The 15,282-nt window shown below is 55.9% G+C and overlaps 1 protein-coding gene across 6 annotated transcripts; it reads left to right on the plus strand.

Annotated features, from left to right (window-relative positions):
- Positions 1 to 2,167: 2,167 nt before the first annotated feature.
- Positions 2,168 to 15,066, plus strand: GFI1B (growth factor independent 1B transcriptional repressor). 6 transcript variants are annotated; one of them, XM_027556678.1, is made up of 8 exons: positions 2,168 to 2,808; positions 9,788 to 9,968; positions 10,266 to 10,385; positions 10,859 to 10,999; positions 11,399 to 11,667; positions 12,224 to 12,361; positions 13,181 to 13,439; positions 14,326 to 15,066. In XM_027556678.1, exons 3-8 carry the CDS (start codon positions 10,286 to 10,288, stop codon positions 14,502 to 14,504), a joined length of 1,086 nt encoding a protein of 361 aa, XP_027412479.1. In that variant the 5' UTR covers positions 2,168 to 2,808; positions 9,788 to 9,968; positions 10,266 to 10,285; the 3' UTR covers positions 14,505 to 15,066. The 6 variants fall into 6 exon arrangements, with proteins under 6 accessions (XP_027412479.1, XP_027412476.1, XP_027412477.1 ...); XM_027556675.1 differs by having other exon boundaries at positions 2,172 to 2,808; positions 11,396 to 11,667; XM_027556676.1 differs by having other exon boundaries at positions 2,172 to 2,808; positions 9,814 to 9,968; positions 11,396 to 11,667.
- The last annotated feature ends 216 nt before the right edge of the window (positions 15,067 to 15,282 follow it).

The following is a 15,282-nucleotide window of genomic DNA, read 5'->3' on the forward strand; positions in this document are numbered from 1 at the left end:
CCAGCTTCAGCTGATGTGCTCAGGCTCTGGGGTCCTGAACTCTTGCTGTCCCACAGAGGGGGCCCCAGGTGGCTCTGGGCTTCCCAGCTGGCATAGTGCTAAAGATTCCGCCTATAAGTATTCTCTTAAACCTAATGACCAAATTTTGGCTGAGGAGAAACATAAGGAAGTCAGGACGGTGACTTCAGCCATGAAATTAAAAGACGCTTGCTCCTTGGAAGGAAAGCTATGACAAACCTAGACAGCGTATTAAAAAGCAGAGACGTCACTTTGCCGACAAAAAGTCTGTCTAGTCAAAGATTGGAGAAGCAAATGGCAACCCACTCCAGTATTCTTGCCTGGAGAGTCCCATGGACGGAGGAGCCTGGAGGGCTGCAGTCCATGGGGTTGCAGAGTCGGACACGGCTGAAGCGACTACGCAGCAGCAGCCAATACAGGAGACACAAGAGACGCAGGTTCAATCCCTGGGTCGGGAAGATCCCCAGGAGGAGGAAATAGCAACCCACTCCGATTTTCTTACCTGGAGAATCCCATGGACAGAGGAGCCAGGAGGGCTACAGTCTATGGGGTCGAAAAAGAGTCGGACACGACTGAGTGTACACACACACACACACACACACACACACGCACGGGTGGCTCTAGGGAAGGCTTGCCTTTGCTTGCAAGCTGGGATCCTGGTCTAAGAAGGGAATCCCTGAGTTGGTTACTCAAGGGGGAGAAGGACCCCAAGTGGGATTACATCTCAGGACAACAGCTAGCTGCACATGCCTGATACAACAGCTTTACACTAGAAAATACCCCACGCAACTAAATGGCCCAAATGGAGGAAGCGGAGGGTAAGGTAAGTCATGAAAAACTGAACTCATGAAACATGTTAATAAAAGCCACAAGAAAATTTAGGCGGTATTTAAAATAACATTCAGTGGGGGAAGGAAAAAGATCAGCTAATTAACAGTAGCAAAATGTGAGCATATGTGTATAATGAAATAAATTAAGGGACAAGTCCTTGAATTAGTTAATACTTTTTTATTTCTAATGTAATCATTTTTCTAAAAAAAAATTTTTGGGGGGGTGGAACACTGTACGGCTTGTGAGATTTCAGTTCCCTGGGCCCTTGGCCATGAAAGCAGAGTTCTAACCACTGCACTACCAGGGGATTCCCTATCTTTTGCTTTTCTTCATGTCCTTGAACCATTTGTCAAATTTTCTGCATAACGACAAACAGTTCCAGGTGACTGTGGGCAAAATACAGGATGCAGAGAAAATTCCAGGCTTTGCCACTACTCTCTCTCCACCAAGAAGAGAGACCGGTGGCCTGTGGACCCTCAGACCTGGGAGCCAGGCACTGACCGGGGGCCCGAGGGCTGGCGCTCTCTGCCCTCCGGCCCTGCACAGTGAGACCTCCCATCCGAACCCCGCCTCTCTTTCTCTCCAACTCGGACCTTGGCCTCCAGTTGGGTCGGGGCTTCCTGTCGCCAAACTTGTTTTCTTTAGGAGGGAAACACAATCTGTCCAGCGCGGCTGGCTGGCAGACCATGCAAATCAGCCTAACAGTGCTCTATTCTGTGAGTTCTCCCCGTATGCAAAACCTCCTGAAACAAACCAGCCATCCCGTAAGCCGGAGGAGGAGGCTTGAGGGGCCGAGGAGGAGGAAGGAGGTCAGGGGGGTCGGGGTGGGCCCCTGTGCCAGTGAAGTCGCTCAGTCGTGTCTGACTCTTTGCGACCCCATGGACTGTAGCCCACCAGGCTCCTCCGTCCATGGGATTCTCCAGGCCAGAGTGCTGGAGTGGGTTGCCATTTCCTTCTCCAGGGCATCTTCCCGACCCAGGGATCGAACCCATGTCTCCCCGCGGGAAGTTTAAAGGAACGTCTGTGCCAAAGGGGCTGGAATTTCCCCCACAGGCCCTCCCAGCCTTCCCGCGGGGGCCGGGACCCCTGGAGGCCAGCCCCGCCCGTGCCCGCCTCGGCCACCAGGTGGCAGCACACGCGGGCCCTGGGACCGGAGCGCAGCCCGCCCGGTGCGCCCGGCGGCTGAGGGTCCCAGCGATGCGGGAAGCGCCCACGCTCAGTACCACGCCCGCTGCTCCTCACTCAATCTAGGGTCAAGGCTGGGGACGCGTGAATTTTGACTTTTTTTTTTTTTCTTTACGGCGACTTCTGCGAGGACAAGAGGGGGCCCCTCTAAAAGCAGTCTGCAGCAGCGCCAGCCAGGGGCTTCCTAGGAGAGCGCTGGGGAAGCTGAGTCCACAGAGGGGCAGAGGAAGGGAAGGAGAAGAAAGAAAGGAAGGGAGGATGGAAAGGAAGGAGAAGAAAGAGAAGAAGTAAAAAGGGGAAGAAAGCGAAAGAAAGAAGGAAAGAAAGAGACTAACTCAATGAGTTCTCTACTCAAGATCAGGTTTTTAAGTAAATGTTGTATTTCAACTTCACTTTTTAAAACTTTAAGGATTTAGCCATCACTGTTAAAATCCACAAGTTGTTAAAAATTTCCGTAGAGAGAGTGCAGCTCCCGGAGTGAAGGGTTAGGGAAGAGAATGGGGAGTCCTGGAGAGCTTTGATAAGCAAATAGAGCTCCACACTCTGGCGCTGTCTCCATTGGCTGTTCCCTCGCCGCCAGATTTTGACACAAATAATCAGATTGAAAATCAGGGAGGGGAACAGAAGAGGAAAACACACACACACACACAGAGGGTGGGGAAAAAAAAAAAAAAGGAGAAGTATCTATTTGTGCCGAGAGTCACGAATTGACCCGGTGGTGCTGATACGCAGCGAGACGCAGCCAGGTTCTTCCCGCAGACCGGCTCTGGACAGGTGAGTGCGGAGAAGCCCCTGCCTCTCCTTTTGAAATTTGCGTATCTCACTTAGATTGTTTCCAAATAGGTTACCTAATCCCTTTGGCAGTCCTCGGAAGACTAAGGTGGGCTGGAAAAAATCTCTTTTGTGGAATGTGGCTTTCAGCTCTTGAGCCCAGAGGAGAAGAGATGGCAAGGAAGCAGTCTTAGCTGAGATGCTTCCAGCCCGCGCACCTGGTAGGAATTACCTTCCTCCAACTGTGCGTGAACACCGGGGATGTTTTTGTTGTTGTTTGCTGGTTTGGCCCTAAGTTTCCCCGACCAGGGATAGAACCCGAACCCGAACCAGCGGAAGCTCGGCGTCTTAACTGCTGGACCACCAGGGAAGTCCCATGAACACCCTTTGAAGATTTGATTTTAGGCTGACAGAGGTCACCTGCCTGCACAGTGTCATACCCACACCTCAGCTCTCCCAGGGACCCGGACAGGCGAGGCGAGTCACACGTGGAGGTGCCCCGCGCTGTCCACCACCTGTGGGCTCGGACTGGGTCTGTCCCCAGGACACTCTGAGCCTTTCTTGGCTGTGAAATGAGAGAGTGTGGGATTGAGGACTCTGAATGGAGTCCTAGCTTCAGCATCCAGAGTCCCAGGCAACTTTCAGCAAAGCTTCAGCACCCAGAGTCCCAGGCAACTTTCATCAAAGATCCCGGGAGAGGGTTCACTTGGAGAGGGAGGCTCTTTTCATCAGAGCCCCTCAGGGGAGGGGGAGGCTGCCATCTCCACTGTACCACCCCACCACCACCCTGCCTCCAGGAACAAGACACGGGGAGAGATGGTGCCTCAGCCTCTTCTACCTAATTTTGATGGAAAAGCCAAGACAGAATCTGCATGGGGAGAGGCACTCGCTCTAAACTGGGGCTTGTTAAGGGGGGCAGTGCACAGAATCACTGTGGATATATGCCTGTGTACATTTTTCTGGGAAGAACGTCCACGGTGTTCATGAGATACCGTGGTGGGGACGGGTGCACGAATTAACCTGGAAGCCAGGCGAGTTGCACCTGCCCACGTGGGCTCACCCCCTACACGTTTCTTAGTGAACAATGGGTAGAAGATTTCAGGGACTTCCCCAGCAGTGGTTAAACTCCAGTCTTCAGTGCGTGGGCACACTGGTTCAATCCCTGGTCGGGGAACCAAGATCTCACATGCTCTGCAGCATGGCTCCCATCGCCCCCCAAAGCAACTATACTCCAATAAAATTTCATTAAAAAAAAAGATTTCAGTCTTAGTGAAGGGGCAAGTTTCTGGTCCTCAGAGGTGGTTTGGAAAGGATTCTTTGCATAAGACGTGTGAGGTTTCTTCCAACTCAGATTTGGTGGGCAGAGGGGGTTCCCTGGAGGTCCAGTGCTTAGCACTCCATGCTTCCATTACAGGGGGCACGGGTTCGATCACATCCCTGGTTGGGGATCTAAGATCTGGCAAGTTAAGCAGCCAAAATTAAAAAAAAAAGTTTTAGGGGTCAGAATATCAGTTTCTCAGTAGAAAGTTCTTGGGGACCACCAGAGAGCTCTACCTGGTTAGGTTTGACTGATGGAGCCACTCAAAACCAGGGCAGAGCATTCCCTTCAGGCTGTCAGGACAGTGGGGTGGGGTAGGGGGTTCAACTGGAGAGTCTTAGGAGTCAGATCGCCAGCCCCCCTCCCCAACCTGGGAAAACCAGCCTGATCATATGTGATGCTTCACTGTGACACAACCTCTCAACCCTTTTCAGAAACAAGAGAAAACTTGACCCCTCCTCAGTCTTAAAGGGGTTTTTGTTCCTTTGTTTCAAGGAATTCAAATCCATGGAGCTGCTTAGTCTCTCATGTAGAGGTGCTGGGGAAATGTTTTGCTCAGTCCCTTTGGTTTTTATTGAGGTAAATGACACGTAACGTGAAGCTGGCCGTTTGAGCCATCTTTGGACTGGCCGGCTCAGTGGCGTTCGGTGCATTCACCTTGTGGTGCCACAGCCACCACTGGCCACCACTGGCCACTTACAGAACGTTTTGCATCTTGCAAAAAACCGAAACTCTTACCCACTGCACAGGTACTCCCCGTTTTTCCCTCCCCCCAGCCTCTGCCCCCACCCTGCTACTTTCTGTCTCTGAACTGGACTACTCTAAGTAACTCACATAAGTAGAATCACACAGCATTTGTCTTTCTGTGTCTGACTTAATTTCAAGTAGTATGATGACCTCATTGTTCATCTATGCTGTAGCATAGGTCAGTATCCCCTTTCTTTTGGAGACTGAATAATACTCCCTTTCTATGTCTAGACTGCATTTCGTTTATCCATTCATCCATGAACGGGCATCTGGGTTGTTTCCGCCTTTTTTGGCTATTGTAAATAACGCTGCTATGAACATGGGGGTACAGATATCTGTTCAAATCCCTGCTTGCAATTCTTCGGGGTATATACCCAGAGGTGGATTCATCCATTCTTTTTTTTTTTTTCTTTAATTTGGCTGTGTTGGGTTGCAGCATGTGGGATCTAGTTCCCCGACCAGGGATCAAACCCGGGCCTCCTGCATTGGGAGCTCTTAGTCTTAGCTACTGGAACACCAGGGATCCTTTTTGACATTACATTCTCTGAACTTACAAAGAGGCTTTTGAGATCCTTCCAAATTTCCCGTAGAACTAATGACCACTCTCTGCTGGGGCCCCGAGAGGGACCAGGACTCACGCCCCCTGCCTCCTACATGGAACGAGTGGCTTGTTTGTTTGTTTGTTTGTTTCCCCTTGAGTCATGTCTTCAGACATAAAGGAAGTCCAGGGGTCCCTCCTAGCAGACGCTGAGAAACAACGGAGGCTTTCTCAACCCTCCCAAAAAGGGAACCCGAGTGATGAGTTTCTCAGTCAAGGTGGGTCAGACCCGCGCTCAGAGACAACGAACCCCAGCATGGGATTTTAGAGCGAAAGGGAAGTTTAGAAATCTCTTAGTCCAACCGTCCTTTTGAGAGATAGGAAAACCAAGCCCCAGGTTGGCGGCAGACGGGGTCAAGTTCAAGGTCACAGAACCCGATTCGATTCGGCCGCACAGGAGGTGCCTTGGGTGGAAACCCCAGGCCAGCTGCTCTGGCTCCATGTGGAAGTCGGGGTGCAGGGCTGCCCCCCTTCAGAAGCACTGGCCGAGATTCTGACTTGGGGCCAGGGCGGGGGGTGGACCCTCTATCAGGACTGGGGCTTTCTGAAGAGATATTAACAACGAGGCTCTTTCCGGAGGCCCCGATACCATCAAGGCCTCTGCTTTATGAAGAAATCTTGGTCTTCTTTCACAATCTCTGCTCTTAGTTCTTTCTCAGAACAGGTTCGTGTGAATCAAAACGGTGTGGTTGTTAATTAACTATAGTATAGGTGATTGGTTCCTGTTTTTTTTTTTTTTTAAACTCAGCTCACAGAGGCCAGAAGGAAGTTCTCTGGGTGCATTTGGCCCCCACGGAGAGCTTGATGGCTCAGCTGTGGGCTTGGCTGTGCCACTGTCGCTGTGCTGGGCTTAGCGGAGAGAATGTTCTAGGGAGGGCTGGGGAGGCGGTGGGCAGTGGGTACCGCTAGAGTAGGCCTCGAGAAGCCTTCCTCCATCCGGGGAACCCCAGAAACGGGGACCCCCTTGCTCCCTTTAAGTGCCCCCAAATCCCAGAAGTGCCGTTGTGTTACCACCTGAATTCCCATCAGCTGACCTCGAGGGTCTCCTCGGGTTGAGCCCAAGTGGTCCTGGAAGCTTCCTAAAAGAAGTCTGTTCTCTTGCCAGCCTCTCCACCCCAGACTCCTCATGAACCTAGGTGGGCCCGACTGGGTTCCTAAAAAGACCAAAGATAGAGAATTTGACTCTCCCCTATCCCCACTCTTGCCCCTCCAGGGAGCCTTCCCTTCCCTGCTCCAGGCAGGCGATCTTCAGTCCAGCAGAGCACGGGGCCAGAAGTCCAGGCCCCGCAGGGCAGGAACAATGGGCCCGGCCCCGCTGCGAGGCCCTGGACCAGCCACGTGGCTCTGTCAGCCTTGGGCGGCCCCCTGTGACCCGAGACAATGATCAGTGCCTCCCTCGCCTGGTGGGGGTCAGAGTCGATGACCCCATGCTGTCCGGGTTTCCTCCTTGGCTTGTCAGCTCAGTTCCCTCTGTCCTGAAACAGTGACCACCCTGTGGTCTGATGGCCAAGAGCACGGAGGCCTGGGAGGTGGACCTCGAGTCCAGCTGCACCTTGCTCTGGGACCCTGAGCCAGTCTCTAAGCCTCAACTCTTTCTCTGTAAAATGGGGTCATAGCTACTCAGCTCACAGGCCAGGCTTATGGGAGTGAGGCTGCAAGAAGTAGGCCCCTGTATTCTAGCTCAGCGGCTCTAACAGCATCTCTGGTTCTAGTCGATCGACTAATAAAATGCTATGTTTGTTTTTTTTTTTAATCATCTTTTGATTGAAAGACACGGTCTTGGAGGCTCCCCCCAGAACAAAAGGCGATGGGAACCAGCCCCTCCAGCCTGCCCCCAGAGTGTAGAGGTGTCTGGCCTCCTCTGGGGGCAGGGAGGGGGGTGCTCCCGAAGCCAAGAGTTAGAAGGGGGAAGGAAGAGGGGGTGTGGGGAGCCCTGAGTGGAGGGAGACAGGGAGGCAGGAGGAAGAAGACTGTCGCTGGAAGATAAGGCGGCTGCGGCTGCCCCACAGCCTGGGGAAGACGGCAGGCCGGCCCTGCCTTTGAGGTCAAAATCTGACAGCTGGACAGGACCCCGGAGGCCTTCAGGTCCCACCCCCTCATTTCAGGGCCCAGAGGGGAGGGGCTTGGCGCATGTCTGGCTCCCAATCAGGGCTCACGCCCAACCATGCCTGCTGGCTTCAGCCCAGGCACGGGGGATGCCACCTGACCCACCAGGACCACGTGGTGCCCGCCCCCACCAAGCCTCTGCTCCACAGGCCAAGGCCCCCCAGGCACCATGCCGGGCCCCTTACACGCTTGGAATAATTAACGGTCCTTTTTCAGCCCAGCAGCCCCAGGAGGTTGGTTTGTGGTCCCCATTCAGCAGATCTGGACACTGAGGCTTCCATTAAGGTGGGGCTGGGCCTGAGCCTGGCCCCTAGGGCGGACCGGCCAAGGCCCAGACTCCTGCTGCTCCCAGAGGGGTAGGTGGGCTGGGCACGGTTGGTGCCTGCTCTGGATCGTCCCCTTGGGGAAGGGGTGATGGGGACGACTCCCCAGGCAGGGCTCCAAGCACCCTCTAATCTGCCAGCTCCCAGCCCCCCACCCGGACCACGGCCTTATCGCCCAGAGCCTTGCTGCTGTTTGGAGCTCCCCGCGAGCTGTTTCCCGCGCTCTTTTTCCCGCGCTTGGCCCTATCACGCCCGCAGCCTTGCCCAGCGTGACTCCTCCTCCAGGCCCAAGCAGAGCCGCTGTCAGACCAGCAGTGACTGAATAATGCCTCCCAACTTCTGCCCACGCGGGCCTGGGGGTGGGGCAGATGGAAGACCACATGATGATGCTCTGTCTTCCGGGAGCCCTCAGGAGACCCTCATGGCTGGGATCTGGGAGGTGAAACATGTGGGGGGCAGGGACCGGAGCTGCTCTGTGCCCCAGAGGGCTCTGCACCCGAAGCCAGGAAGACCGGACAGTCAGGCTAGCCTGGCTCTGCCCCTGCCCCGGCCACTGACCCACGGGCTGAGTGCTGGGCCTGGGCTGCCCAGTGCTCAGTCCCCGGACTTGGTGGACACTGACTTCTTCCTCTGTGTGCACAAAATGACCTCAGGCCTCCAGCGTTGGGCCTTGAACCCCGCACACAACTCCAACCATCCCCTCCACCCACAGGGAGAGAGAAAAGGCCCCTCCTTCCCTGGGGAGCAGGCTCTGGGCTGGGCGGTGGACAAGGGCGGCATCAGCTCTCGACTCACATGATCGTGCGGGTTTTGCAATCGATGTGGCCTCCCCCGTTGCAGCCCACCTGCCAGGCTCCCCTCTGATAGGCATTGAGTGCATACAGTGGGCTCGCCGGGAACCCGGAGGCCCCACTTTACAGAAAAGATAACAGGTCCAGAGAGGTTATGGGTTATGAGATTCTAGCCTACGAGCATCTGACTCCCAAACCCGAGCTCAGAAAGCAAGTTTCCACAGTCTCTGAATGCAGACCCCAGTGGGATGTGGAAGCAGTTTTCTGGGCGCAGGGTCCACAGTGGGTCACAAACGGAGGTACCCCTGGCCTTCATTCTCTCTTCCTAGCGCAACTCAATATGCGGCAGGAGCAATCTGGTCTGGGATCTTCTAGAAGGGAGTGTACTGGTTTCCCAGCCAGAGAGCAGTGAGGGGCGTTAGGCTTTGTAGCTGCCGTAACGAAGCACCAGAACTTCCCCGGTGGTTCAGTGACTGAGACTCAGCACTACCAGTTCAGGGGGCCTGGGTTCGATCCCTGGTCAGGGAACTGGGTCCGGAATGCCACAACTGAATATCAAAGATCCCGCAAGCTGCAGCTGAGGCCTGGTGCAGCCAACTGGCGTGAAAGTCACATCGCTCAGTCGTGTCCGACTGTTTGTGACCCCATGGACTGCAGCCCACCACCCTCCTCCATCCATGGGATTTTCCAGGCAAGAGTACTGGAGTGGGTTGCCATTGCCTTCTCCAGGGGATCTTCCTGACCCAGGGATCGAACCCAGGTCTCCCACATTATAGGCAGACGCTCTACTATCTGAGCTACCAGGGAAGTAACTAAATCAATACAAATAAATATTAAAGCAAAACTCACAAACCAGGTGGCTTAACACACAGGAGTGGATTATTTCAGGGTTCTGGGGTCTAGAAATCCAAAGTCAATGTCGGCAAAATCAGCTCCTTCTGGATGTTCTGAGGAATGGTCTGTTTCAGACCTCCTAGCTTCTGGTGGTGGCCAGTCATCCTTGGCTTGGGGTTTCATCCCTCCAACCTCTGCCTCCGTCTTCACGCGGCCTTCTTCCTGTGCGTGTCTGGGTCATGTGTCCAAATTTCCTTCTTCTTAGAAGGACACGAATCATATTGAATCTAGGGTTTCACCGAACCCAGTGTGACCTCAGCTTCACTTGATTGCATCTACAAAGACCCTATCTTCAAGCAAGGTCACAGTCACAGGTTCCGGGTGGACACGAACTTTAAGAGGACACTGTTCAAGCCCCTTTAAGAGTCTTCCCTGCTGTCTCAGAGGTAAAGAGCCCGCCTGCCAATGAAGGAGACACGGGTTCAATCCCTGGGTTGGGAAGATCCACTGGAGGAGGAAGTGGAAATGCACTCCCATATTCTTGCCTGGGAAATCCCATGGACAGAGGATCCTGAGGGGCGACCACGGGGTTGCAAAGAGTCGGACACGATTTAGTGACTGAACACGCAGGCACACTCATCCAACCCAAGTCAACAGGTTCTGATTTTAGGAGGAGGCCCTGAAACGTAAAGGAGCATTTTCCTCTTGTCCCCCCTAACCCTTCTTACCGTCTCTCCTGGTAGGTGTGGGGCACCCACTGACAATGCCACGCTCCTTCCTGGTGAAGAGCAAGAAGGCTCACACCTACCACCAGCCCCGCACCCGGGAGGATGAGCTGCTTTGGCCGCCGGCCCTTGGCCCTGGTGAGTCAGAGCCCAGGCTGGTCCGAGGCCGCACCCGCTGGCCTCCCTGCCCCGTGAGAGGGGGAGGCAGGAACATCCCATCCGGAAGTAGCCGCTCTTCCAAGTCTGGAATCAGGAGGAGCTCAGTAAATGCTGGTTGAATGAATGAATGAATGGATGGCTGCACCATCTCTTCTCACCCAGAGGGAGTGATGACCGCATCCTGATTGGATCTGGTCCTCAGCAGCTGACATGTGATTTGTGATCGGAGGGCTGATCCAGAGCTGAAGTTGGGTGCTTGGAAAAATGGAGCTCTCCAGGGGGTGGGAGGGCTCCTCCTGGTCTCCGCCCTGCTCCCAGCATCCTGGGTAGAAGCCCCTGTGTGTGAGTCTCCAGGAGCAGCCACAGTGGGTCTCTCTGGTGTCCCCCCACCCCACTACTCTTACCAAACCTCTAAGCAGAGCTAAAGTCTGACTGTCTTGTCTCCCCCACAGTGGCCAGGGACCAGGTACCGAGCATCAGCCCCGTCCTCAGCTCCCTGTTCCCAAACCAGCGCCTGGACTGGACGGACCTCAAACGGGAGCCGCAGCTGGAGCTGGAGCAGAGCTCGATGACCCGGCTGGCCTCCGGCCCAGGTGCCCAGCCCAGGGCCCCCGCCTCTCCCCAGCGGGCGCAAGGGGACTTAGAGGGTGGACAGGCTTGAGGAAGCAAGGTCCCTTGTAGCTGTGGAGTCAGGAAGGGTCGACAGTCCGGGCTCTCTGGCTTCTGCTTGGATCCCTCCAGGACAGCGAGCTTATTCCCAGATGAGAACTCCCGTGTGGTGGGCAGGCCCACACAGTGGGCGAGGTGGGCGCTCTGCAGGGGTTGGGATGCGTTTCTAGACTGAAAATTCAAGGAGTCACAGTGAGCACCAGCAGTAAATAATTTGGGCTGCACACCAAAGCCTCCGCATGGGGTCATGGTGGAGGGTGGCGGGGAGCGGGCACCCTGTTCTTAGCATCACCACTCGATGAGCATCCCACCCTCCACAGAAGGACCTGCTGTGACGTCCCGACCCCAGGATGGGGACTCGCCCTCCTCTGACTCACCCCCGTTCTACAAGCCCAGCTTCTCCTGGGACACCCTGGCTTCCTCCTACGGCCACAGCTACCGGCAGGCCCCCTCCACCATGCAGTCTGCCTTCCTGGAGCGCTCCGTCAGCCTGTATGGCAGCCCTCTGGTGCCCAGCGCCGAGCCACCTTTGGACTTCAGCCTCCACTATTCCCCGGGGATGGACGCGTACCACTGCATCAAATGCAGCAAGGTGGGCGGCTGGGCCCCACTCGCACCCCCTCCCCAGCACCCTGGCAGCCACGAGTGTCCATAGCTGGGCACCCCCTGTGCTGTGACTCGGGTCCTCTGGGGATCAAGAATTCAGTGTTCGTCTTCGTCATCACTCTGAGCCCTGACCATGTGTTAGGCCCTGTGCTAAGCACTCGACGTGCATGAACTCCAGGAGGTGGATGAAAGGCTCAAGTTCAGAAAGGTTGAGTCACTTGCCCAGAACACACAGCAAGTAGATATCAGAATCACCATTCCCACCTGGCTCTGCCCAACTCCCGTTTCTTAACCACCAGGCAATTCAGCCTCCAGACAGGGCCAGAAGGGGCCTTCCAGACCCCCTTCCCACGCCATTCTATAGCCAGGAAAGCCAGACACAGAGAGGCAAAGAGACCTTCCCAGGACGCACAGCACATGCCAGCAGTCAGCAATCCAGTGCTCGCAGGATTGCTCCCTCCTCTGTATGTCCACCTATGGCCGAGCTGGGCACCCTCTCCCCTCCGCAGCCCCCGGGCCTCACCCTCTGCCCCCACCCGCAGGTGTTCTCCACCCCCCATGGGCTGGAAGTGCACGCCCGCCGCTCCCACAGCGGGACCCGGCCCTTCGCCTGCAACGTCTGCGGGAAAACCTTCGGCCACTCCGTGAGCCTGGAACAGCACACACACGTCCACTCCCAGGTGGGCAGCTGGCCGAGTACCCGAGCCCCGGTGCTCTCCCCAGGAATCCTAGGGCGCTCGGGGTGGGTCTCTCTCCATGCCTCTGAGAGTGACAGATTGGGACCCCTTATCATCTGCCTCCTTGATCTGGGTGCCCATCACCTGCCCTTAACAGTCCCTGATGGACCAGGCTGGCCCTGCGTGCAACTGGAAGAGGCTAGGGGCTTGGGTGGGATTTCAGGTGGGTGTCTGGGACACTGAGGAACGACCCCGCCTTCTGGGCGCTCAGGGCAGATTTCTCACCTTTGAGGCCCTTGACTCTTAGAATCCGGGAGTCAGATTTAAATGCTCATCTCATCCATTTAGCCCTGCCTGATGCCAAGATCCCTTCTTCAGAATCCCATTCCAGGGAAAGCGCCTGAAACTGACCTGAGGGCTAACACCTGGGTAGATCTGAAAGTGCAGGTGGAGAAACAGGCCAGGATGGTGAGAGCGTCCCTTTGTGATCACGTCCACAGTCACGCCAGCTGCCGGCTCAGTTCTCGACCTCCCATCCTCCCAATGACCCTTTGAGGTCACTACTCACTAGTCCAATGTACAGATGAGGAAACTGAGTCTCAGGGAGGTTAAATGACTTGCCTGAGGTCATGTGGCGAGTAAGAGGCAGAAGCCAGAGTCGGGGCCCCCAGAATTCAGACTCTTAAGCAAACCACAAGGGAGGATTCCCCAGCAGGACACGCCAGGCCGCCAGGCCTCGGCCACTCCTGGGAGGGGCAGGAATGGGGGGGCCCCTGCGTCTTGCTCCTCGAGGCCACCCCAACGGAGTGTCCTGTTCCTCAGGGGATCCCGGCCGGGTCCAGTCCTGCGCCCAGCTTGGCAGCCCCGGGCCGCGAGGCCCCACCTGACCCCCCGGGGCCTCGTTTCCTCCGGCAGGAGCGCAGCTTCGAGTGCCGGATGTGCGGCAAGGCCTTCAAGCGCTCGTCCACCCTGTCCACACACCTGCTCATCCACTCGGACACGCGGCCCTACCCCTGCCAGTTCTGCGGCAAGCGCTTCCACCAGAAGTCTGACATGAAGAAGCACACCTATATCCACACTGGTGAGGCCTGGGCTCCGCTCTGCCCCACGGCCCCTCACCCGCCCGGGGCCCTCCAGCCCCTCCAAGCGACCCCCAGGGCCTAGGCCGAACCTCTGAGCATCCCCGCCGATCACTGTTCGAAGGTCCAGGCCTTAGGACCTGGCTGGCAGAAGGGCGGACAGGTGTCAGGCTGACAGGGAAGGCTGCTCCCCTCCGACAGGAGGGCTGGACGCTGTGCTGCTTAAAGGAAAGAAAATGCACAGAAAAAATACCGGAAGGAGAGAGCAAAGTGTCAGCACTGTGACCCACGGGTAGAAGAGAGAGCAGCAGGCGAATTCCTCCTGCCGCCATCATTCCTTCCTCCACTCATTCATTCCCCATTTGTCATTCATTCATCCCCCCAGATACTCATTCATTCATTCCTCCCCTCATCCTTTCCCCATTGTCATCCATTCATTCCCCAGTTCACTTCCACATTCGCTCTATTTCCCATTCTATCATTCATTCATCCCTCCCACCATGCATTCGTTCCTCCACTCATTCATTCCTCCCAGAGCCGGTCATCCATTCCTTCTATCATCCATTCACCCCTCCAGCCATCCGTTCATTCGCATCTCCATTCATCCATTCCCCCAGTCATTCATTCCTCAGCTGTTAGCCAGTGCCTCTTTTGTGCAGAGCCCCAGGCCAGGTGCTGGGCTCCATTGATAAACAAAGTGGACCCGGTCCCTACCCCTAAAACTGGAATACAATTCCCTGGAAGGGGTGGGTTGTCAGACTTTTTCTTGCCGCCCTTTTCTAATAATTTTCAAAAGCAAATGTGAGATTAAACATAATAAAGTCCCAGAGAACAAATGCAGGGCACCTGGCCCCGGGCGATCCTGACCCTGTCTCTGCTGCCCCGCAGGTGAGAAGCCACACAAGTGCCAGGTGTGTGGGAAGGCCTTCAGCCAGAGCTCCAACCTCATCACCCACAGCCGGAAGCACACAGGCTTCAAACCTTTCAGCTGTGAGCTGTGCGCCAAGGGCTTCCAGCGCAAAGTGGACCTGCGACGGCACCGTGAGAGCCAGCACAACCTCAAGTGAGGCTGCCCCGAGCCCGGCTCCCCGCCGGCCTGCCGGCCCCGAGACCATGCCACCTGGAGAGAGGCCAGGCTCACACACCCAGATCCCCAGTCTCCTGGAGGCAGCCCTGGACAGGACTCATCAAACTTGTTTCCAGACTCAAATTGCTGTGTGAGCTCGAGCAAGTCACTTTCCCTCTCTGGACCGACATTTCCCCTGCCGCAAAGTGTGGCAGCTGGTCTTTTCCAAGCCGATGCTGTCTGCAGGCCCAGGAGCTCAGTGCCGCCCCTGTCAGAGCCCAGGAGGCCAGAGTAGCCCCAGGCGGGCCCAGAGAAATCCTCCCCTATTTGCTGCCCCCAGGGATCGGGTCAGCTTGGCTTTCAGCAGGCCTCCTCCTGGCCACCACAGATGGTCAGAGCCATCTCTCACCTCAGTGGGAGGCCTAGCACCCCTCTGCTTCAGCCAATGTGCCAGCTGATCCCCACTTCTGATGGGCACTGCAGCCACGGGGAAACCAGCAGTTACTGCTGTCAGAAGCCTGCTCCTCTCAACAGCTGTAAATAAAGACACCCCTTTACGTACATTTGACCAGCATTTGTTCAGTGCCTACGGGGTATGAGCTAGTGCTTGAGGCTTTGGGGAGGGATGGTGCAGTCTTGAAAAGCAGAGAAAGCTCTGTAGTCGCTCACAGACACGTTGAGAGACCAAACTGGTAAGTGCTGGGCAGAGCCACGAGAGACCCCTGTGGCAAGACGGCAGGCAGGAGCCAGGTGGGTGCAGCTGGGGGCGCTCTCAGTGT

The sequence above is a fragment of the Bos indicus x Bos taurus genome, chromosome 11 (assembly GCF_003369695.1).
Source record: "Bos indicus x Bos taurus breed Angus x Brahman F1 hybrid chromosome 11, Bos_hybrid_MaternalHap_v2.0, whole genome shotgun sequence".
Lineage (NCBI taxonomy): Eukaryota > Metazoa > Chordata > Mammalia > Artiodactyla > Bovidae > Bos > Bos indicus x Bos taurus.